General features: G+C 47.4%; 1 protein-coding gene across 2 annotated transcripts in view; it reads right to left on the bottom strand.

Annotated features, from left to right (window-relative positions):
- Positions 1–447: 447 nt before the first annotated feature.
- Positions 448–24,451, bottom strand: part of gpc1b (glypican 1b) — a 53,908-nt gene continuing 29,904 nt past the window's right edge. For both annotated transcript variants that reach the window (XM_068569185.1, XM_068569195.1), the window contains exons 4-11: positions 13,051–13,278; positions 12,540–12,703; positions 7,486–7,651; positions 7,225–7,355; positions 4,769–4,891; positions 4,361–4,494; positions 3,891–4,066; positions 448–3,797 (exon numbers count right to left, since the gene is read on the bottom strand). In XM_068569185.1, coding sequence (XP_068425286.1) covers positions 3,592–3,797; positions 3,891–4,066; positions 4,361–4,494; positions 4,769–4,891; positions 7,225–7,355; positions 7,486–7,651; positions 12,540–12,703; positions 13,051–13,278 — 1,328 coding nt within the window. In that variant the 3' untranslated portion in view covers positions 448–3,591. The remainder of the gene's footprint in view (positions 3,798–3,890; positions 4,067–4,360; positions 4,495–4,768; positions 4,892–7,224; positions 7,356–7,485; positions 7,652–12,539; positions 12,704–13,050; positions 13,279–24,451) is intronic.

Below are 24,451 nucleotides of genomic sequence, written 5' to 3'. Positions count from 1 at the left end.
ACGCAACGCATGCATGTGAAGCGTTGCATCATGGTCAGGTACGTACACCTTGTTAAACCTCCTGATCGTCTCCACTCAGGAACAAGACAAAGTGTTCGCCAACACGTGGCAATGTCTTCTTCCTGTGTGGCAACACCAGACAACAGCTGGCACCTATGACATCATCACTGGAGCTCATTGGCCCTTTTGAGGTGGCAGTGTGCCCCAATGCGCTCTGGGAAACAATTTGGGCAGATGTTATATATATATATATATATATATATATATATATATATATATATATATATATATATATATATATATATATATATACATATACATATATATATATATATATATATACATATATATATATATATATATGAAATACACAGAGATAAACCAACCAACATGAAAGAACGAGTACTCGGGCTTGTTGAAAATCTTACAATGTATATAATTGACACAAGATTTCAGGTACAACAGCAAATGAGACATTTGTATTTTTCAAACCTCTTTCTATCTTCACCATAAGCACAAACTCTCCATAGATTTCTGAAAACAACAAAAACCAAAGTACATAAAAACAAGAGAATTAAAAGGACTTTTTTTCCTCATATATTGGCACCTTTAAGAAATTCCTCTCGTGTTGAACTCAGTGTAGAATAAAGCCTTCTGCAAAAGGCCTCACCAGCGTTGCATGTTTGCCTCTTGATGAATGAGAGCAGGATGGAGCTGCATGAGCTGATTGGAGATCAGCAGTCTGGACAAACGTTTCTCCTCCTCTCACACACAGGAGCTTTGTTTTCTCTCAGCGTGGAACAGGAGACGTCTCGCTGGGCCACAACTATCTGCATACACACATTCACGATCAATAGTCGTTCCTGGAAGGTGTTGACTCGCGCATTGATCGACCGTCTTGTGATGTCTTTGTGCAGACGATGCCATTTATTGGCCTCATAAAAGTGCAGGTTTTATAAAAGGGAGGGGGGGACTTTGAGCCACAAATTAATGAGATCAAAAGGAGGAGAGAGAGAGAGAGAGAGAGAGAGAGAGAGAGAGAGAGAGAAGGGGGGGGGGGGGGTTGTGCAAATCTCAGCCGATGACATTGTGAGGCAGTCATTGAAACTGAAGTTGTGAGTCGTAGTCGTCTTTGAACTGGAATGTCACGTCACAGCTGGAGTCATTTCTCTGTCTCTACTGAGCTGATTGTGGACGTTCGTGATCATCTGCAGACTTTCTGGAGGGTCACAAAGAGACGACCCCTGTGGCGCGCTCGCTAATTCCTCTTTGTTCATAATATTATTTTGGATATTTTTTTCCCCCCTGCTGGACTTTTAGAAGTGAAAAATGAACCCCGACCTCAGACAAAGTGTCACAGGCAGATTTATTTTACCAGGAAGTAACAGAAAGACACTCGACAGCTTTCTGAATACATATCTCCAACCCGACATATCTCCATGTCGGGTCACAGCCTCTCGTACCTTCAAGGAACCAAAAAGCTCAAACTTTGACCCCGACAACTGAATAGGATCTGCAGTATTATCAACTGTCAGGTTCACATATTGTGTTTTTCATAAAATGAATGAAACCTATATGCACCTATTATTTGATAATATTGAACAACTGAAGCAATTGAGTATTTTAAAACATGTGTCCATTTACACACATGCACAATACTGACGAGCAGAGATGCCGTCAATCAGGTTGGGAGTTATTAAAGTAGAAAATGGGAAAATCCCATTTTAGAAAAACAACATTAATCTCATTTATGTTGGACGATGTCGGTCCAATATATTTCTATAGTATTTAATGTGAGTACCATCCAAACGTTTCTCGAAGCCTCTATTGTCCGACCATCTTCTCCTCCATCAATCAAAGATAAGTCCACACACACACACACACACACACACACACACACACACACACACACACACACACACACGTCTTCCCGTTGGCCTGCCACAGCGTTCCTAAATGAGAGCTGTGACATTTCTTTGAATTAACATGCGGCCTGTGTTTCCTCGCGTTCCCACAACGTTCCCACAACGTTCCCACAACGTTCCCACAACGTTCCCAGTAAGGTTGACTCATAATGAAGCGCTGCGTCATCGTCATGGAGGCCTGCGGCCGCGCAGGAGCACGAGGAACGCTTTAGAGGTCGTTATGAGCGATGAGCGATGGGGAACGAGGGGCTGGAGTCAAGAGGCACTGAGAGAGAAAAGTTGCAGAGAAATGGAAGGCAGACATGAAAACGCTGTGACCGATGGTGAGTGAAATAAGTCGTAGCGCACGACGACCCGGCTGTTATAAAATGTTGATACTTAATTTGGCTATTCTCTTTCTAGAAAACAAAGACGAAGTAGAAATATGTACACGGCGGCGTCCGCCATTCAAACAGTAGGATGACGCGTGGCTTTAACTGTGATGTGGATCGATGCTGCGAACAGACAAAAACACAATATATGTTGCAAGTTGCATTCATGACGCTTATCACAGGAGCGCTGGGGCTTTGACGAGAGCGTAGAAAACACAATAAACCTCTCCACATAAAAAGAAAGCAGAAGAAGAAGAAGAGGAAGAAGAGGAAGAAGAAGAAGAAGAAGAGGAAGAAGCCGCTACAGGACAGTGGGGTTTCTGCTTGTGCTTCTGTGGACGTTTGTGTTCTGCTGCACGCTCCTGAAATCACAAAGCTGTCAATCTTTTTGCTGTGAAGGCAATCTCCCCCCCCCCCCCCCTCCATGCTGCATGCAGCGCTCTGTAGTGGGAAGCTGCTGTCACCTGAGACCTGACCATGCGCTTTGCTCACACCGGACTCTCCACTTGATCCTGCACAGCCAGCAGGGTCTTGAGGGGGGGGGGGGGGGGGGGGAGTGGATGATGGAGTGACGGACGGCGTCATGTTACTCCCACATTAGACGATCACGCCGGTGCGGACGCGATCACGGCTTTTATTACAGCTCTCATGATGAAATGACAGAAAGGTGCCGACGCCGGCGTCCTCGCCGTGAGAGCGTGCGGCGGTGCTGGAGAGGTGCTGTCCAGGTCACCCCCCTTTAAACGTCATCAATATTGTATTTCATTTAAAGTTTGTGGCTTGTGCAGATTGGGGAGTGATTAAACCGCTCGGGGGCCTGCTGGGAGTTATGGATCAATAAATTATTCTACTGAACATAAGTGCTGTTTTTAAGGAGTGGAATTACAAATCGGAGCGCCGCTTCAAAGCCCGTTCTCCCTCTCCCCATGGCGTCAACACCAACAGACTGTTAGCAGTATAGTCTTACACATGTTTTAGGTACAGATAGAATCTCAGAAAACCCAAACACCAGGAACAAAAGATTAGAAGATGCGAAAAGACCAGCTCTAATGGTGTCATAACATAGCAACGAAGAAAAGAGAAGAACCCAAACACGCATGAAAACTCGTAAATCCATTTTGTTCTAATCCAAAATCAACATGAAGTCCATCCAAGTGATATTTGTGTTGTTCTTTCCTTTTACCTATTTAGTTTTGGCAAAGTAACTAACGCCCAACGCCTCCTCCCTCCCCTGTCGGACTCTCCCCGGCCTCCGTGTCCCAAACTCAGTCCCGGTCGGTGGATTCCTCCGTCCATTATCGCCGCAGCAGCAGGATGAGCGGAGGCAGCAGGTAACTGGTGAGGCGGGCGCGGTTCTGCGGGCCGGCGGCCTGCACCTTCTTGTTCTCTGGAGGGAAGGGGTAGCGCGTGGGCCGGTCGGTGACGGGCACCACGAGGCGCGGCCCGCGGGAACACATGCTGTCGGCGCACACGCCGCTCCCCGACCCGCTGGCGTCGTCGCCTGCGGACAGAGGGTTCGACACCAGTTTAACGGTCAGACACGCATGCAATGTACACGCGGCGCGGCTGGTGCGTGACGGTTAAAGGTGCTCACTGGTGTCCTGGAAGTCCACGTCCTGGCCGTTGAGGGCGTTCCTCAGGCGGTGCGTCATGATCTTCAGCTGCATGATCTGTTGCCGTATTGTCATGTCGGGTTTGGTGATGTCGATTTCCACTTCGGGGTTGTTGATCTGGCTGGCGAGGCCGTCCCCCATCACCTCGGGGAGGTACCTGGGAACACGTCAACGCTTCATTAACATGTGAGTCACAACGTCTGTTCCTTCATCATCATCGTCATCATCGTAAGGGGACCAGACTGAGAGCGGCTCCTTTGCACCGATACTTTAACACACAAGAATAAAGTTCTACTCCTTCCACAGTGTGTGAATGGACTGGATTCAAATGAAATCAGTAGCACCTCACAGTTGCCATTATATTGCACGTTAAAACCCCCATTTTGAAAGATGTCTTGTGCTTTTATCTCCTATTTTGCAATGCATTTCTTCACAGGTTCAGAGGCCTTACCTGGCACGGTTCATGCCGTTCCAACACTTCTCCTCGGCCCCGGTTCCAGTGGCGACTCTGTCGCTGCAGAGGAGGCTCGGGAGGGAAACCCAGTACGGCTGCATGTCCCTCAGGCTCACGGTGACGTCGGACACCTTGGGCACAGCCAATTCAGGAGCTTTTAGACTTTGTTCACAATCCCAGGACGACGGTGAACTCAAACAGGAGAGTCAGAAAAAGTCAATAAAAATAAAAAACGGCAGCGCTCAGTCATCCAGCCGAGCGTTCATTCTCATCTAATCGCCCCGTCGCTGTCCGTGTGAAGGTGGAATCATCAGCAGAAAGGGTTTAACTGCCCATGAGGAGCGTTGGCGGTTCAAACCTGTGAGGAAGAAAGAGCCGGACTGGACTCACTGACTAAATACTCACCAGTTTGTCCATTTTGCTGGTTTCCAGTCTGTCCTCCACCGTCACCTTCCCTCCCTTCATGACGTCATCGCTGGCTGTGCTGCTGGCTCCTCCTTCTCTGATGTTGCCGCACGCCTGGAAGATCTGGGGCAAGAAGAAGTGAAGACGATTAATGAACACAATGCGCAGAGAGAGAGAGAGAGAGAGAGAGAGAGAGAGAGAGAGAGAGATAGAGAGAGGGATGAGTTAATAAAAGGGCGAAATGAGGACATTTAGAAAAATGTTTATGCTTTACTCAGCCTTCAAAACCCGGAGCGGCTCAAAATAGATCTCTGTGCTTTATCGTCTAATTCATCTTCACAGAGCGACGTGAAATGAAAGGCTTCAGAGTTCAGACTCTATAAAGTTTATTTTCCTTCTGGAAATAGCTCTTATTATTGTTGGTGTTAACAAACCCGGTGATGCTGAAAGCAGCGCTGTGAATAGCACCGTGTCAACCCGTCGTCTCACAGCATCAGCACAACACTGTGCTGGTTGTATACGAGCCCACAAAGAACCTGAAGCCTTTTGAAAGCAACAAGCACAAGTGTTCTGGTTCTTTGCATGACCCGGGAGTCACTGGCAGCGTCGCTCCGTCCCAATGATTCACAGCTCAGAGAGCTCGACTTCACCGACGAGGCTTACGGTTAATAAACGGCGCCCAGGGAACACAGCGAGGCTGCAGTCAATCTGTCATCCAATCTGGCCCGCGAAGAGGAGCCTGCAGCCTTTGAACCTTCACATGCAGCTAAATATTAATCCTGCGCTAAGATTCCTGCACATGTCCGTCAGCATAACTCCTCGGTGTCGCGTGTTCGCAGCAGATTGAATAATGGAGAAAGAAGCTCAGAACCGAGCAGCAAACGGACCTCATTCACTTCCTCACGGTGCCGTATGTTGTATGTTTCACTGGGAACCTACAGGAACACAACATATGGCTTCTGGTGTCAACAGATTACGTAAATATGAGATAATCTGTCCTCCACTGTGTCTATAATAACTTCCGTGGGATGAACGCAGCAGTGTCCCAAGAGATGAGGAGTTGACTGTGTGTCATCACCATGTTCACCTCCACCTGCAGCTGCAGGGCTCTCTCACAGCGTCGCTCACAGAGGAAGCTTTGTCTGCTCACCCGACACACTGCTCCAGCTTCACCAAACAGCCCGGTGAGGTCTGCGGCCCGGTGAGGTCTGCGGCGCTGCCGCGGCCTTTCAGCTCATGAAGCTGCTGCTGCAACGCTAATAAACCGTGAAGTCAACGCTCGGCCTGCGGGATCGGTCGTGACTCACATCCTCTTGTTTTTAAGCATTGCAACAGCAACATGTGGCGGTATGAGAGGTGTCAATTACACAATTAAATATATATATATATATATATATATATATATAGAGAGAGAGAGAGAGAGAGATGGGACATGAGGTGGAACAGAGAGCTAGTCTCTGAACTATCACTTCTATCACTTCACCAAGTGAAAAGACTTCAACATTAAATATTTATGACGAGATGAGCCATCACATTATTCGGGTGTGCGTTGGACAGATTTGATTGACAGTCGTCCGGCCTTTACAAGCAAAACAATAACCTATAATCGATTTTGATTCCAATATTGTGATTGGAAGCACACGGACGTAACATCACGTCGTTTTCCCAAATAGTTCGACCTACTTCAAACCACTGAGAGCACAAAATACAGAAAATCTCTCTTGTGGAAAACATGTAACTGTGTGTGTGTGTGTGTGTGTGTGTGTGTGTGTGTGTGTGTGTGTGTGTGTGTGTGTTTGTCGCAGCAGCTGGTTCATAACAATAAGCGAGAGGCCTTCGGGCCTTTTGAATGCAGAGCCAACAAAATGTTGGCAAATTTGACGAGCAATAAAGATCTACATGTATTTATGTCTCAGCCGAGCGGCGGCGGCATGAAGTCACCGTTAACTGGCGGATAAACATCCTCAAATGGTTTCGGCTTTTTTGCAGCAAACTTCTTTTTGCTTCATAATTGCGTCGGTACATTAGTTTCCCTTCAGGAGAAGCTTTTATGGACCTGCGCCCTCCTCCAGAAACACAAACTCACAGACGCGGCGCCGAGCAAACGGCTTTAATAATAAAGGAAACGGATCATTCGGCTGGTTATGACTCAAGCGAGACCATCACGCCTCCTGACGCTGTCTGCTCCAATCACGCTGCAGGATCTCAGGCCGCTCTTCGGTCTCTAAGTGAGACGCCGTGAGCAGAGATCAGTATGTACGGCGTGCGCTCCGTGTGCGATCACTATGATTCAGCTGTAATGGAGGCGCTGACACGTCTGCAGCGTTATGCTTCAACTCAAATGATCATTCGATGTCTTTTTCAGGAACTCTTCATTGCATTTGTGCAGTAAAACCGGTCTGAATGGTTCAGTCGGCGGCATACAGCTGTGAGTGTGTGCCATTGTGCGCTCTGACCTTGCTGTTGATGCCGTCTACGTTCTCCATCATGGTAAACATGGCTTCTGATATGCGGCCGGGGAGGGAGAGGACCACGTTATCGACGCCAGACGGGCCGTCAAAGCGTCCGGCCACCTGCATCATTGTTTCTGCAAAGACGTGAAGCACAGTTAGTGCACAGAGCGAAATGTTTCTAATCTGCTGTAATCATTGCACAACGCAGCATTGTGCGTCGGGCCGGATTGGATGCATGTGTAAACGTGGCTGCACGCTGCACACCTGCCAGGTGCCTCCACTCGGTGTTGAGGTCCGCCTGGTTGGCCAGACAGCCTTTCATGACGTTGCTGCAGTAGTTGGAACAAGGCCTGGCAGAGGCCATGCCGCGGCAGTGGGGGCAGTAGGTCATCCTCATCATGGCCCGCATGCACTCCTGGCTCAGCTGCACCTGGCCAACAGAAACACACACAGCACCTGGGTGAAGAAGGACCGCTTTGATGGAGCACGCACGACTAATAGTCTATGAAATGAAGATAAGAGACAGCAGCAGTTGATCAAGATCTTCCACAGTCAACAGCCCGGCTGCTGCTGCATGAATACATGTTGGACAAGCGTCTTTTGAGAGTATTAATAGTTGTGTAACCGGACAAAGACGGTCGCAGCGCTGCAGGAGGTCGCCTCCCTTTGCTCCAGACGCTCGTTGAGCAGTTTCCCTGGAAACAACTTTGGGAGAATTTGCTTTGGTTTGCACATGCGATGAAAAGGCCCTGACAGTCACACAAGTATCCTCAGTCCCTCACGCCTTCCTGCCGGCTTCTTCCATTTCACTACGTATCCCACAAGGCCGAGCGCCCGGCTGCCTGCAGAGGAGAACTGGGTTAATACCAGTAAGCTCCGTTCACGAGGGAGCACAGCGATGCATACGAAAGCTCAGGAAGTGTGTGAGCGAGAGAGAGAGAGAGAGAGAGAGAGAGAGAGAGAGAGAGAGAGAGAGAGAGAGAGAGAGAGAGAGAGAGAGAGAGAGAGGTGGATCGAGCACAGCTACGCATACAAAGCTCCTCTAAGCTGACATCTGGGCCATCTTGATGCTTTTCCTGGAAACCGTTCTTCCAACAGGAAAGTCTCAGTGAAAACCAACTTTCTTTACAAATATACAGTGAAAGTAGGACAAGGATCAGCTGGGGAAACTAATCCTGTGTTCTTGTGTTAACACCTGCAGGCTGTCAATAGTCCAGTAAAGAACAGAACTGGACATAAAAGCGACTCTGAGACCATTTTGTGATCACTTTAAATACATTATTTTATCTGTTCCTGTGTTGAAAAATGTGATTTTAAAGTTTCAAACAACTTTCTGTTTCAGTCTTTATTTTTCTCGGCTGTATTCGTGACTATTTACGGCTGTATCAACCCAATTTCCCCACAAGGAACATTCAAATTGAATGTAATCCCGTTTGATCCACATCAGGCAAAAGTAATTTATTTTGACTCTGTTTCAAAATCAAATTAAATCTTAAACCACATTCGAAAAAAAAAAAAGAAATATAATTAGTAAATGGATTTCTGATGTATGAAAGAGATCAATAGGGGGAGGTAATTATTGCCAGTTGCGCAAGGAGGACAGCACGAAGTGAAATAAGTGACACAGAAAAGCAATAACCACATTCCCAGGATTAATCTCAAGTCACATGAGACGTGAGTCAGATCCTCACTCCTGCCCTCCTTTCCTCGCTCCTCCTCTCCTCCCTCCTCCCTCCTCCCCTCCTCCCTCCTCACCAGGCCGCTCATTAGCCAGCGATGAGTCAGACGAATGCTTCTTTGGTGAGAGAGAAGAGAGGGAAGGATGAGTGGAGAGAGAGAATCCAGAGAGATGTGGGTGTTTAAAACGCTGCGAGCTTCAGTGAGGGCGTTGGCAGGGGAGTGAGAACCCAGAGTGGTGTTAATGAAATACTTATTAAGGCTGTCATTAATCCTGTTTCTGTTACATCATCCATGCAGTATTAATGCCGGGAGTCCCCGGCTCACACACACCAAACCCACTGCAACGCGTCCGTGATGCTAATTGGAGGTTTCTGTTGACAACTTCCTCCGTCTTGTTGGAGCTGCAGAAACTGTGTGAAGAGACGCTGAGGCCTCGGGCTGCAGCTCAGGGTGAGTTTCATTGTTTATGGATCGTTTCAGTATTTCTCTCATAAACTGAGAGTAAAAAAAAACAATTAAAATGCCCATCACAGTTACCCAAAGCACCAGGGGACATCCTGAAATGATTAAACACTTGACAGAGATATGAAATATATAGGAAGGAAAAAAAAGGAGTAAATCTTCATTTTTAAGTAACCGGATGAATTTATCAAGCAAAACTGCCAAAACATGCAGTGTAGATACGTCGCTTGATAAATTACTTGGGTAGTTAATTAAAGCTGTTCCAGATACATTTTCAGACACACACACAGAGACACACACACACACACACACACACACACACACACACACACACACACACACACACACACTGGCCCATCTACAGATATCAAAAGAAAGTTTGAGGTTTGAAATATTCTCTTTGATGGCTGCACGTTCAGCTCATTGACTCGACGGCGTTACATTTTAAAGCCCCGTGTCCTGACTCGCCCTTCCTGGCTTTCTCAACACCTGACTGCAGCTTCTCCGTAGCTTGTGGCTATAGAAGCTCCTCTCTGCTTGTCTGTCCTCTGTAATTACTCGGGATGCATGCGCGACCTCTCGCCCTCGCGTTATAAAGCGAGACAATCCAGACTCCTCGCCACCGGAGCGAGCCGTGTGGCGCGTGGCCCGCTTCCCCCGCCCGAGGGAATAAAACAGTCCAAATAAAATGGACACGGCGAGCGGCGCTGCTAAAGGAGGAATGAACACGGTGAAGACGGCGTCTGACTGTCGAGGTCTTTATGTCGGCCTCACAAACACATCTCGCTCTCAGGATGCTCTCTCATCACCTTTCACACTTGTCTCTCATCGCTAACACAACCAAAGCAGGGGTTCATGTTATTTTCCTTCTGAGCTGGTACCAAACAAACACTTCATCAGGAGACATTGGACGCAGGTATGAGCAAAACAAATGGTCTTCTCTCCAGCTTCCCACTCGACCGGTGCGATAACTCCCTGAGCAGCGTGTGGTGAGCATCCTCAGTCACTGATCTCTTCAAGTGGCGACACAAAGCTAAAAATAGGAGCGGGTGTCATCAGGGCCCAATCAATCCAAGGTAGAGTTACAGGGGAGAGGAGCGGGAAGCTCCCATCCAAGTTGATGCACTACGCTCTTCACACCAACAGGAGACAGAGGACAGCTCTGGGAAATATCAGCAGACATGCTAAGCACAATGTATGTGGTATGAGCAGCATAAAGGATCAAGAGAGGATGCTGGAGTCTGTCACAGGCTGTTTTCCTCGCTCACTTGTTCTCATTAGTTCCCATCATTGCACAGTGCTCCTGCACTCTGCATACGACTGACAAACAAATTATGAATTTGAAACTGAACAGTTGGTTGAAGTCTGAACTTGTCACAGTCAAACGGCACCAACAGGCCTCGACTTGTCTCAAAGAACAATTCAGCGTTCTGTCTCCTCGCACACTTCAATGGTCCGAGCATGGAAATTCCCACGAGCAGAGATTGACCAAGTGTGTCCACAGTGACTCTCTCAGTGTGTGTGTGTGTGTGTGTGTGTGTGTGTGTGTGCAGCCCGTGACCTTATTCAGAGTGGCGGCCCCCCGGCGCCGTGGTATTAGCGGTGGGATGACATTTTGTAATTTTGTAAAAGCTGTGCTGCCTATGAGCCGGCCGTGTTTAATGAGCACATCGCTCACTGTCCTTCAGCGCCAACGACACGGCAGCAGTCAGGAAATGTGTTTCAAGATGTAGGCACACAGGGGAAACGCTCATCACCGTTGGAGGGAAATGATGGCGTGATGAGGTGTGTGTGTGTTTCCGTACCATTAAGCACTTGCGCACACATGTGTGCACATAAGTGTTTGTCTGAGAGCGTTGCTTATCAGTTGCAGAGATTGTAAGCTACTCTGGCTAATCCATGTTTCCATCTCCGCATGCTAGCCATGCTAATTGTGATCCTCCCTCCTCTGTTTGCTCGCTTGAGTCAAAGCTGAGCATTAGCAGTGTCTAGACGAGCTGCATCCCTCAGCTCCGGGTCAGGCGGTTTCACTTGTCACCATCGCTCTCTGAGTCCTGTTATTCACCAGCGTCTCGCTCCGCCGGGCGAGCTGCGCTCCTGGTTGTTCCTGATTGTGCTCCCTTGTGGACGCGCCACTGCAGCTTAATTGAGACATCCTCAGGTCCTGTTGTGTAGGTGTGAGACGTTGCACCTATTTTCTGTGCCAGAGAGAGAGAGAGAGAGAGAGAGAGAGAGAGAGAGAGAGAGAGAGAGAGAGAGAGAGAGAGAGAGAGAGAGAGAGAGAGATGCTTGGCCAGGCGGTCTCACTCTGATGCTAGCAAACACTGCAGAACACATCCGTCAGCGTGAAAGGGAGAAGCATCATACAGATTCTGTATTTGACTCGTATCCAAGTGTGTGGCCTTGTCGTCGCGTAGTAGCAACACAACCACTATCGCCACGTGTTTCTCCTCCTTTTCTTTCTCTTGCTCTTTGTGTGTTCGTGCTCACACACACACACACAGCCTGACCTTGTGACATTCCTTCAGAGGAAGGATTGTAATATTCATCTCAGATACAGCATTGTTTTCTCAAAGGAAGCCGCTGCTCGCTTCACCCTGCTTGTGTCTGACGGGAGGTATTTTTCACCTCCTCTGCAGGAGCTGACATTATTTCCCAGTCTCACTGGGATCTTAACCTTCCTCTTGTCTTATCCACAGAGGGGCCGTTTCTCTTGGGAGATATTAACCCTCCCCACGGCCCGGGGAGACATCTTTCACGACGGGGCTGACATTAACTGTTGTTGCAGGGGCTGATTGTCTGAGCCGGAGGGCCATGCTTTATGGAGCCTCTCGTTTCCACCAGCATTGATCTGCTTTGTACGATGCGCATGGACTGGTAAAAACCCGCCTGTGTGTGTTTGTGTGTTCACATAAAGAAGGGGCGGCGGGGTTCACCAGCGAGGGATGAATACAGAGCCTTTAACACAAGAATACCAATGAACTGCGGTGGGAGCAGAGAGTATGAGCTTCACGGCCGATTAGACGCCAATAAAAAGGCAATTAGACACTTTCATCAAAAAAAGGAAATGGGACTATAATTTTAAGGGAAGGAAACGAATCACGATGGCTGGACGGAGGAGACGCCGTTCAGAATGAAAAGGGGAGAACATGGCGGGTTAAGCAGAGATGTGTTACCTGGGACACTTTGCGCACCACCTCCCCGCTGACCACCAGGCCCTGGACGAAGGACCGCGCGGCCACAAATGTGCGCGTGACCATCATCTTCATCACGCGGGGCGTGTCGCCGAAGGGCCGCAGTGTCTCTATCTGCTTGGACACACAGTCCAAGTAGTCCTCACCTGCAAGCAGCAAACACATCAACATCTTCACAGCAGCAGATAAGACGTCTGAAGATCGTGCTGTAATATGAAGTGACATCAAAAACCTGTGCAGGGTTAAGAAACATCATATTGACAAATCTTCTGCTCTTCATCTGATACTGCACTTTTCTACTGCTGTGTTATGAAGTAGCTCTTGTATAAATACATGTTTAAATACTTGTTTATGCTGTCTGTACATATAATACTGCTATTGTGGATCATTTGTTATTATTTTACTATCTCTTGCTGCTGTAATCCTGTGATTTCCCCACTGCGGGACTAATAAAGGATTATTTCATCTCATCGTATGAAAAGGTTGGTTGTACCGATGAAATACTGCTTGTTTGCCTGGTGGAAGAGCTTCTCCAGCAGCTTGGCCCAGAAGTCGTTCAGCACCTCTTCCAGGTTGACGCTGGAGCCGCGGTAGTAGTGCCTCAGGTCCGTGAACAGGTCGGAGAAGACCTGGGAGTTCTGGGAATAAACTGAGCCCCACGTCGGCGTGAAGGTCTCCTGCAGACTCACCGCAGAGCGGTTCAGCAGCTCCAGGAAGTAACCTACGAACAGACAAGTCCACGGGTTAAAACCATGTCCATGTTCAGCAGCCAGACGGCACAAAGTGGTTTCATTCTGTGCCGTATGTTCCCTCCTCACACACGAGTCCACGTCGTGTGAGCTGCTCAGTCATTAACAAAGATGTGTCATCCTCTCAGAGCCACGACGCTGTCTGGAATATTCACAGGAAGCTTTTACCGCAAACACACTGATTGTTTTCGACACAGTTTCCCTCTTATTCCTTCAGCGCCTCGTGGTGCATACCAACACCCTCCTCACACCGCCGGTGAACCAGCAGCTGAAGGATGCGAGCACCTTAAGGCGCCGTCAGAGCGCTTCAGGGTGCAGTCGAGACCGAGAGAGGATTGAGAGGTGGAGCGTGCAGACGAAGCTCGACAGGCAGGCTGTCAGCATTAAAAAAGAAGATGAAGAAAGTCTGACTGAGACGAGAACAAACAAAAAAAAAGAAATGGAAACAGAAAAGCAAACAAATCCAAACCGTAAACTAATGTTTTGTTCCATTCGCTTACTTCTACATGAGGGGACAGGATACTGCACACGTCTACTACAGGACACAAATACACTAATATCTCCTCCAAAAAACAAAGTCGACAGTGCAAAACAAACGTTTACAGGTTGATAAACTTTGCGTTGCTGGAGCGTTGCAGCTGAACGAGGTGACTCGCTGGCTGAGCCTCCGTGAAGGAGCAGAACACGTTCACAGAACGAGTTCCTCATGAATCACAGCTGTTCTGAGGCCAGTGGCATAAACATTTTGCTCATTTGTCTTGTGCGTAAACAATGTTCATAAATGAGGCTCCTGTTCTGCCAAGTGTGTGTGTGTGTGTGTGTGTGTGTGTGTGTGTGTGTGTGTGTGTGTGTGTGTGACAGCAGCAACAACAACAACACTCCGCTCGAACCGCCCATCCATTCACAGCCGACGTTTGCTCTGCAGCTCCACGTACACACTGGGTTCAGACCAGGTGTGTGTGCGTCTGTGTGTGTCTGTGTGTGTCTGTGTCATGAGACAGGGACCTGGAAGTGTGCGGCAGCGTTTCCTTTGTAGGCGTCTTATCGCTGCACCCCTGATCAAGGGGAGACGAGGAGAGGGGGAGGTTGTGGCCTCCACAGGGAACCCTCGCCTGGAGCATGTTCACAACACACACACACACACACACACACACACACACACACACCATCCAGCATATTTAAATAAGACACACACAGTCTCCTCTAACAGTTTCCCTGACGACAACATATGGAAAAACCAGCCGAGTTCCACAGGAGCAGAAACTCCGACGCCCACATGCGCCGGGCCTGAAGACATTCGCAGCACTTGGAGTTATGTAACGTTTTAATATGCTAAGCCCGTCCTGACCCATCTGCGTGGCGGTATCTCAGCGCCGGCCCTGTTGGGTTCGTCTCTGTTCTGCTTCCCGGCTCGTTCAGGAAGCCGCCTGAAGATGTGTGGAGCTGTAAGTTGTATCCTCGTTTGTTTGTTTGGAGTGGAAAGCTCTACACGCTGACACCTCGGCTCAGGTTGCTTCTCCTTCGACCTCCTTCTTGTTCAGCGCCAGAACCCACTGGGTTCACGCCCAGAACATCAGAGCAGAGTCGTGGTAAGGTGTCTAGTGGATGCACGCGATGTGCAGCGAGCGCTGTGCATGGAGGGAGATTTGTGTCTTTTTAACCCGAGCAAACTTGTTTGTAAAAACTACTTTGTAAGTAAATTATCTCCAAATCTTTGCTGTTCATTCAAAAAATTTCTCTCTAAAAAATTTTTTTTTTAAAAAGCTCTCAAATAAAAAAATAAATAAAAATGCTCTCAAAACTAAAATTTGCTCTCAAAAAAAGAAATTTGCTAAAATAAAAACACTCCAAAAAAAAAGCAATTTTTTGAATTGAGAGCAAATATTTGGAGATAATTTACTTACAAACTAAAGGTTTGCTCGGGTAAAAAAAGACATAAATCTACCTTCATACATGTGCCTCTAATGGCTGAACAATGCAACAGAGGACCAATATCTATAGGAATCTAATTAAAAGGCCTTTATATTATATATGTTGTCACTTTTGGGGCTGTTGCTGAAACCTTTGCCTCTTCCTCACCGGTGTGATATCATTTCATTATCAAGTTTAAGATTGTATTGATATGTGGACGTTTTGTTGTGTCACAGATTGTTTAAACGATAAAACCCTGAAAGAAACAGACCACAGTAACTGTGTCTCACTGTAGGATGATATGATGGCACCAGGTTCAAAGTCAACTTTATAAATAACTTACAAGGAAACAAAAGAAGTCCATTTCCTAAAGGCAGAAACGACTGATCTCTACAGGATAGAGAAATCCTTTTAAAGCGTCTCATTATAGCTAAACACCTAAAGAAAAGTGAAGAGCAAAGGAGACTCCATGAAAGCCGGCGTGTCTTCGTGTGTGAATCTTTTCTTTGTTTCTGATTCTGAGTTAAATGTTTCTGACGTCAAGCAGACGAACAGCCAGCGTTTGTTTAGCGGCGACACGTCCGAGCTGGATGACACTTCACTGACCTGCTGTCACTCAAACTATCTGGAAACACCAGGAGACGCACACGCGAACACACACACACACACACACACACACACACACACACACACACACACAGTCAGCAGAAAAACACATGCGCACACATGGATACAGAGACGCCAGCTTCCAAGTGACAGTCTCTTCATGTGTACACACACACACACACACACAGACACACACAGACACAGACACACAGACACACACACACACACACAGACACACACACACACACACACACACACACACACACACAGGCAGGCAGCAGATGGGAGCTGCTGTGCTGGTGCAGCTTTGCTTTTAATCCCCATTAGAAATCATTCTGGCTGTTTCCTGTCAGCCTGTGAGAAGCTTCGGTCTGGAAAAGAGTTTCAGCAGAAATACTTTCATTCGGGTGATGGAGTGAAGCCGTTTTCACGACTAAATGAATAACCAGGGTTCTGTTTCCTCTCCTTCACGCCGTCGGGCGTCTTCATCACGTCTTCATCACGTCTTCATCAGAGCTCCGGGTCGCCTCGTGGAGGTCGAGTCTGTAAATGTTATCGTGCCGTCCGGCTCTCCTCTGCCCTTCAGCTCAAGTGAATAATGACCGTCATTAGTACCACGCGAAGCCCCTGTGTGTGTGTGCACGTGTGTGTGCATGTGCATGTGCATGTGTGTGTGTGCACGTGTGTATGCATGTGCATGTGTGTGTGCATGTGTGTGTGCTTGCATGTGCATATGTGTGTGCATGTGTGTGTGCATGAGGTGTTGTGTGTGGAGATGACCTTTCTCATTCTTCATCTGCTCGTGTCTCCACGCTCATCCCTCCTTCCTCATCCCTCCTCCCTCCTTCCTCATCCCTCCTCCCTCCTTCCTCATCCCTCCTCCCTCCTTCCTCCTCATCCCTCCTCCCTCCTCCTCCCTCCTTCCTGCTCCCTCCTTCCTCCTCCCTCCTTCCTGCTCCCTCCTTCCTGCTCCCTCCTTCCTCCTCCCTCCTTCCTGTTGACTCTCCCTCAAGTGAAGCCCGTCCTCCTCCTCTGATGCCTTCAGGGTGTTTGTTCTAACTTGCAGTGTTTATTCATAAGGACACCATATTGCTCCTCAGTGTAAACATTTAGTCATAACTCAACTTATTATAAGTGATGTAAATTAGTTGGGAGGATTGATCGTTGCTATTTCCTTTTAGTTGTTGTTTCTTGCACAGTAAATCTCAGTCATTTGGTCCAAACATTTTCATAAAATAATTATAACAATGTGTATTATTGTTATTGTTACTGAAAAAAGGTATCTATGCTATATATCCTAGAATAAAAAATATAAAAAATGTCAAAAATATGTGCATGTGACATTGTGTGTGTCCACAGAAACTGACTTACAATAGTGAACTGGGCTATAATAACTGAGCTATAATAACTTAACTATAATAACTTAGCTATAATAACTTAGCTATAATAACTTAGCTATAATAACTGAGCTATATTATCTGGGCTATAATAACTGAGCTATAATAACTTAGCTATAATAACTTAGCTATAATAACTTAGCTATAATAACTGAGCTATATTATCTGGGCTATAATAACTGAGCTATAATAACTTAGCTATAATAACTTAACTATAATAACTGGGCTATTACATAATATATAATATAATATTGTCCTGTGAGCAGAATCATTAACGTGTTTAAAAAAACGAGCAAAATGCTTTTGGTCTGAAGTAATTAGACCGGAACAAAGATTCATTATTTTGATCACTTTGAGTGTTTTCTAAGCGTCTGATTTGTCGGATATGATTATTGCAGAATATCTTTTTAATATCGTGGAACACGTCGAGCGTTGGCTCCGTGTTACAGAGACCGGCCACACGGAGCGGATATGCTGATAATTATCAGCAGTTTCTTTCTTTAATGTGACAGTAGGTGAGGACAACCTGTCCCTTCATCATGTCTCTTCCTCCTCCTCCTCTTCCTCCTCCTCCTCTTCCTCTTCTCTCTCACTGAGAACAAGTCGAGCATTTGTGGCTTAATGACTTTCCTCCTGCGGAGAGAAGAGTTAATGATTTCATTTGTAATCACTTTGAGCTTCACATCCAGGCCACCTTGACACGTCAGAGGCTTATTTTAACTCTCTTCCTCCGCCAACGTATCCCGCTGCCTCTTTACCTAATTAAACACGCATATTGAAGTGGACACACAAATCCTTATAAACCATAGAAATGCTCTCTTTGTCTTATGGCAATCCACACAGTGCTTTAACGCAGACGAGTGGCCTCTACCTGCACCTCGGACTCTCTGGTATCTCCATCGTCCTCCCTCTCTCTCCTCCCTCCATCGTCCTCCCTCTCTCTCCTCCCTCCATCGTCCTCCCTCTCTCTCCTCCCTCCATCGTCCTCCCTCTCTCTCCTCCCTCCATCGTCCTCGCTCTCTCTCCTCCCTCCGTCTCCTGCGTGGAGGTTTGTTCTCGACAAGAGACTCAGAGTAAAACAGAGGTAGCGTTGATGCTGCTGCAGCTGTCAATCACCTCGCTGCAGCTGATCCCGAGTTACTTTCTCACACAGAGGTATTAACTGACCGAGGCTCGCGCTCCTCATTCCAGGGATAATCCAGATTCAGGTTCTCATGCAGAGGGATTACAGCGGGCCGGGCAACATTTGCCACCGTCTACTAAAGTTGCAACTAACACCGGCGGATTGAATAATCTGATCTGATGCAGGTTGGTGATGCAGGAATCACAGGCCGAGTAGAAATCACTGACTCTTGAACGCAGCTCACCTCACGCTCTCGTGCACCTTTTAGTTTGTGTTTCCTCCAGTTGGCTTTCCTCGTCTTGTACGTGCAGCAAATGTTTTAAAGCACACGGGACCGAGCTGAGAAGAACTTTATAAAACATACAATCCACATTCTGGAGAAGGTTTATTGTTATATTCGTGCTCAGTGATTTGATAGTAACGCTTCAGCTTATTGCAGATTCACACATTTACTCAACGACAATTAAGACCAAACATGTAAAACCAGCTGAGGAACGTGTCCGATCGAGAGAGAGGTCTGGCAGCGCTGCAGAGGACGAGGGAGGATCGAGAAGGAAGGAGAGCGAGGAACAAACAGAGGAAAGCAGCATTATATCTCTTTCATATCTCACAGCCTTAATTCTGTTTGTCCATTTGGCAAAAGCTGATGACCATGTGAGCTGGTTGGTCGGTCGGCAGGGAGGAAAGAGGCAGAGAGTAAAAGATGAGACGTACGCCAGGAGGAGGAGGAGACATGTCTCACGGAGAACAAGTCGAGCATTTTGTGATTGTGTGGTGGCCGCTGTGACTTTTGGGGAATATCCAAATCTAAGTCTGGGAAAATTCGTCGTTTGTACAAGAAGGAGTTGCGCAACATCCATGTGACTCAGACGCAGGAGTTCTGGGTTCATTAAACTTCATCGTGTCGCCGCCTGTAAACTAACTGCCGTCGTGTTTTTCCGGTTGTCTTGAACCGTCGGCTGCACCCGGTGACGAGTTCACAAAGTCTTCAGCGAGCATGTCGGCCGCGCGTTGAAAAGGATTTAGCGTAAAAATTCTCATCGCTTGAGAACATTTGTTTTGCCGATACAGATGTGGCGAGCACGAATATGACTCTTCACGCGAGGAGTCCTCTTTCCAAAGAATCCCTCATGGTGGAGAAATGAGCTGTTTTTGTAACAGCTGTGTTGTCGCATAAACAAACCCAAACCTGTCCTGCACGTTGGAGGTAACCTGATCTCCAGGAGAAGGAGAGAAAGGGCGAGTGGCTGAGCGAGGCTCATCTGTGCTGCCCGTCGTGTCTTCATAGGCCGGATGCTGTCGTGACGTCTACTTTTCTACCAGGAGCTCCGTTCTCTGCTCGGCGAGCAGCCGGCTCTCCAGCCTCTGAGACCTGAGACCGATGAACACATAACCACGACGGGCTGGAACGCGCCCGGCTGTCTGGGGCGCTCTGGATGTACAGAAGATGATCTGGGAGCCATTAGAGTGTTTATGTGTCGGTCCGACGCTCCATCAATAACAACACTTATCACAAACGCACGGCGCCCCGAGAACACGGCGCGCCCCTCGGCAGCATTCAGACGCTATTAACAGCTCGCCGGTATTAAACACGCCGACACTTCACATAATGCATGCGATTCATCAACAAGCTTTCATCCCACTTTCTCTCCTCTGACTTCCCTCTTCATGCATTCTGCAGCGTTTACCCGACGGTTTCTTTTTCCATCCGTCCTCTTCGCTTGTTTCCTCCTCACCCTCACTATCATTTCAGTCTCATCTTACTTTCCACTGCTGGCTCTCTGTCTGAAATCCTCCTTTCTTTTCTCGCCGTCTTGTTCTCTCTCTCTCTCTCTCTCTCTCTCTCTCTCTCTCTCTCTCTCTCTCTCTCTCTCTCTCTCTCTCTCTCTCTCTCTCTCTCTCTCTCTCTCTCTCTCTCTCTCTCTCTCTCTCTCTCTCTCTCTCTCTCTCTCTCTCTCTCGTTCTGTCCTTCCAAGGCGCCGTCGCTCCTGGTGAGTAATGTGTTTGGCATAATTAGGCCAGTGTACTCCGGGTCCCCGCCGACGTGATTTGCATGAAGATGAAATGAGCCAATCGAGCGCCACAATGGGAACAGATGTCCTCGTCTCTTGTGACATCACCAGAGGTGACCCTGAATGCAGGAAATTAGAGGGTGGGTGGCGGGAGGAGGGAGGGAATCAAATGGGTTGCTTAATTGTAGGAATATTGCAGGACAGATGTAGCATGAGCCACCATCTCTGAGTAAGCCTGGGTTCATGTGGAGGTGGTAAGAAAACAAACTGGTGCTAAACAACGTATACTTTAATATATTCCAGTTTTGACCTGTAAACACGGCGCATCAAACCGTCTTACAGGGATTGCTTTACAGTGTTTTATCTCCCGATGAGCCGCCAGACTATTCACTGAAGAGAATACAGCCGGCTATCAGCTGACGGCGATCCAGACGTGTCCTTTGATCCGGGTTTAGGGCCCGTTTCCTGAATCTGATGACGGGATACAATTGAGAGTGCTTGATGTCATACTCGTGGATTATTTCCCCTCGGCGGTTATCTCCCTGGGAGGAGATGGAATGACTTAACAGTCCAGCTGGGAGATGTTCAGAGCTCGACTTTAATGAATAAATAAGCGAGTCCTGCCCGGTCGTCTAGAAACCAGTGTACCCATAAACCAGCCGGCCAAAACTCTTCAAATCAGATTAAGCTCTATGACCACTGATCTGCCTTGAAATGAAATGGGCTGGAAAACACTGGCCAATAAGCATTTGGCTGCTCATGAACAGTGTGTGCCAGAGCGTGTGTGTGTGTGTGTGTGTGTGTGTGTGTGTGTGTGTGTGTGTGTGTTAAAGATTCAAGACCTGAGTTAAGAGTTGGGAAGCACCAATCCAACTATTCCAGTCCCGAGACAGACACCGAGGCGCAGAGTACTGATCCGATGTCATTGTTTAATTCATAAGCTGTCTCACGGACAGAAATCCAATATCAGCATCGCTATGGATGATTTTTTATGCATGAAAACTATCAATAGTTTTAGTGAAATGATGCTGGCAATTAAAACAAGAGCTCAGGCACAGTGATAGTGTTTATTGGATGTTACTATTTACTTATTTTATTCAGATTTAAGTTAGATTGCACACAACCTCACACACCGTACAAACCAAGTCTTAAATGTGAAGAACAGGGATGAATTGTGTGAATAATATTGTATTTTTCTTTTGATCTTGGTTTAGACTAAATAAGTATCCTCTTGTACAAACATGTGCTTTTGCATGAAGCTATATGTGGCAGCAGTACAAGTGAACACACACACACACACACACACTGGATGAGATGCTCGTGATGGGACCATTAGGCCAAACACCACCTGTCAGGTTTAAGGCTCCCGTCTGTCTCTCACACCTGGTTGCTCTCTCACAGAAGTCCCTTTGCTGCCATCACTCTGTGTCCTCGCTGACCTTTTCCCTCTCACTTTCATATGTAACCTCATCTCTCTTCCTCCGTCCTTCCTCTTCCTCTTCCCTCTCTCTCTCTCTCTCTCTCTCGCCCTCTTCACTCGTCCATCTCTTACTTCGCCCTTGCTCTGATGTCACGTCGTCCTCTTTCTTCTGGATCTTTTATCCTTCTCTCCATCTCTATTTCATTCTGTCGCCTCCTCTCCATCCTGTTTTTACTCCGCTGCATTAAACGTATCTTTGTTTAACATGATATATTATTTAGTTTCTACCTCTCTGCACAGTCTGCACAGCAGTGGCAGGACTACCGAGTGAAAACTACACACACACACACACACACACACACACACACACGCTGTACACAAAAACCCATCACACACACCAAACCACAAGCTTACAAACACATGCATATAAACACACATCTGCTTGCTCACACACACACACACACACACACACACACACACACACACACACACACACACACACACACACACACACACACACACATATATATATGTGCACGCACACACATTAATACATACAGTGCAGGCTGCAGGCCTGCAGCACCAGAGCCAGCTGGATGTGAGCATGCTGGTCCTCTAATCTGTGGCTTGGTCGAGGCTTCTTCCAAAGTTCCTGGACCTAAAAGTCCTCGTCTGCCTGGAACAGTAACACCCTGCATTTAGCCACATGGCGCTAGCTCGCCCACACCCTGCTAAACACAGCCAGATGTGCAGCAACTGGCAGCGTGGTACAATGTCACTGAACTCTGTTTCAGCCAGGAAAGAAAACCCGATCTGGAGTCATCTCTTCTTCACCTCTGTTAAACCGTAACAACCTTCCTGAATAGTTGAACAAGATCCAACAACCCACACTCCTTCCAGTCCTAACTTGTTTATCAAAGCCTGAAACAGAAACACGTCCTCTTTGACCTTTTCACTTTCCCACAGCGAACAAGAGGATGTCTTTTCCAAGAATGGATGGGTCCTCCCGAGTTGCGCTGATCATGTGGCAGCAAATGCAACGTGTCATGGTCCAATTAACCCCAGTCTGAGTATGCAGTCAACAACATATGGTTCTCAGACCTCACGGCCTCAGCACACATATATTTCTGTCCTCCCTCCGTCAGCTCTGCATCACCATCTGAGGCTGATTGGGGTGAGATAAGAGGACCAGAGAAACAGAGACTTTAGACGGCAGGAACACGGTTATGTGCCTCCACCACCAGCCAATGGCTCGTATAACTCTATATGCAGCGGAGACTTAGAAGAAAATGAATAAAAGGTATTAAGTGTTTGTTTTTTTGCACGTTATGAATACATTGCTGTGTATGATGCGGTGCTGTGCTGCCCGGCTGGAGGCATCGAGGCTTTGAGGTCAGCGGCTGTGAAGGCAGACCGGCTCTGGGCGAAGAGGAGGAGGTTGGATGTTTGTGCTGAAATGGAAGACATTCCCTTGAGGCGTTCCTGTGACGTGAGGTTCATGGGAACGGGATGGGCAACGCAGAACCATAAACTCTGAGCACACATGGGGAATGAGGCAACACAAGTTTCCATGTGTGTGTCTGTGTGTTTAACGACGGGCGTCTGGACGCACGTCATGAGGATGTTTAGAGGCCGGAGCTGAGAGTGTGTGTCTGTCGTTGTTTACAGGCACGCCGCGCTAAACGAGGTGCTTTCCTGAAAAATTGGGAAAGCTCAAGAACTGCAGGACGACATAAACTCACTTGGAGATGATTTGTATGTCCTGGCCAGGTTTGTGTGTGTGTGTGTGTGTTTATGTGTGTACTTGGCAGGGTGACTGTGTGCGTTTGGCACAGCCAGCCGCCCTCTGAGTGACAAGGAGAGCCTGTGAGAAAGCAGCACAGCGATGGAGGAAGAGTAAAGATATGTCACTCTGCCGCTAATCAGGGACGCTAAAGGTCAAGCTAACTAGCCGCACGCAGAGCGCCGACGGGTCCACTGTCACCGACGAACAAGTGAAGCTCAGAGACACCGTCTAAGAACTGGAGCAGGTCATTAGACACAAATAATTGACTCGGTGTGCCAATGTGCCGAGATTGAAAATCTCTCTCTCTCTTCTTCTCTCCCACTCGGAGCGCTTCGTTTAGTCCTTCTTTAAGTTCATCTTTCAAAGCGCTAACACAATATTTGGCTATGGGTTTAGTGAAGCAGACCTTTTCTCCACATCAGTCATCACAACACTGGAGAGACGCAGCGACTCCTGCAGCTCCTCCGGCTGCAGGAGTCGCTTCAAGAAGGACGACATTAAAGTGTGAGTCCTCTTCTTGTTGCTGACACTTTGGATTGAATCCACTAAACAAACACAACGCAGAGCGAGGCTGCGACCTGCTCCTCTGCTCCTCAACTGTTATAGAGGATCAGACACAGTGACAGAGCAATTTAATTCATATGTATGACTATATTCATATCAACATATTCATTTCAGTTTCACATTGGAATTACATTACGTGATTGAATTTTTTTTTATTATCAATTAATTAGGTTCAGACAAATTTCGAGTGGCACATATTTCTGCTCATACTGAAACTTATTAAAGTCAGTTGCAGGAATGCATGTATCAAGTCCTCTCATGAAATATTAATATTTATATATAGTATTGTTGAGATGCATCCTGACAAACTGCACGGCGTCACCCTC

This window comes from Clinocottus analis, unplaced genomic scaffold, assembly GCF_023055335.1.
Source record: "Clinocottus analis isolate CAN_PGR_092001 unplaced genomic scaffold, fCliAna1.0.p SCAF_11, whole genome shotgun sequence".
Lineage (NCBI taxonomy): Eukaryota > Metazoa > Chordata > Actinopteri > Perciformes > Cottidae > Clinocottus > Clinocottus analis.
The sequence above is the reverse complement of the archived record's forward strand: the minus strand, read 5'-3'. Positions and strand labels throughout refer to the sequence as shown.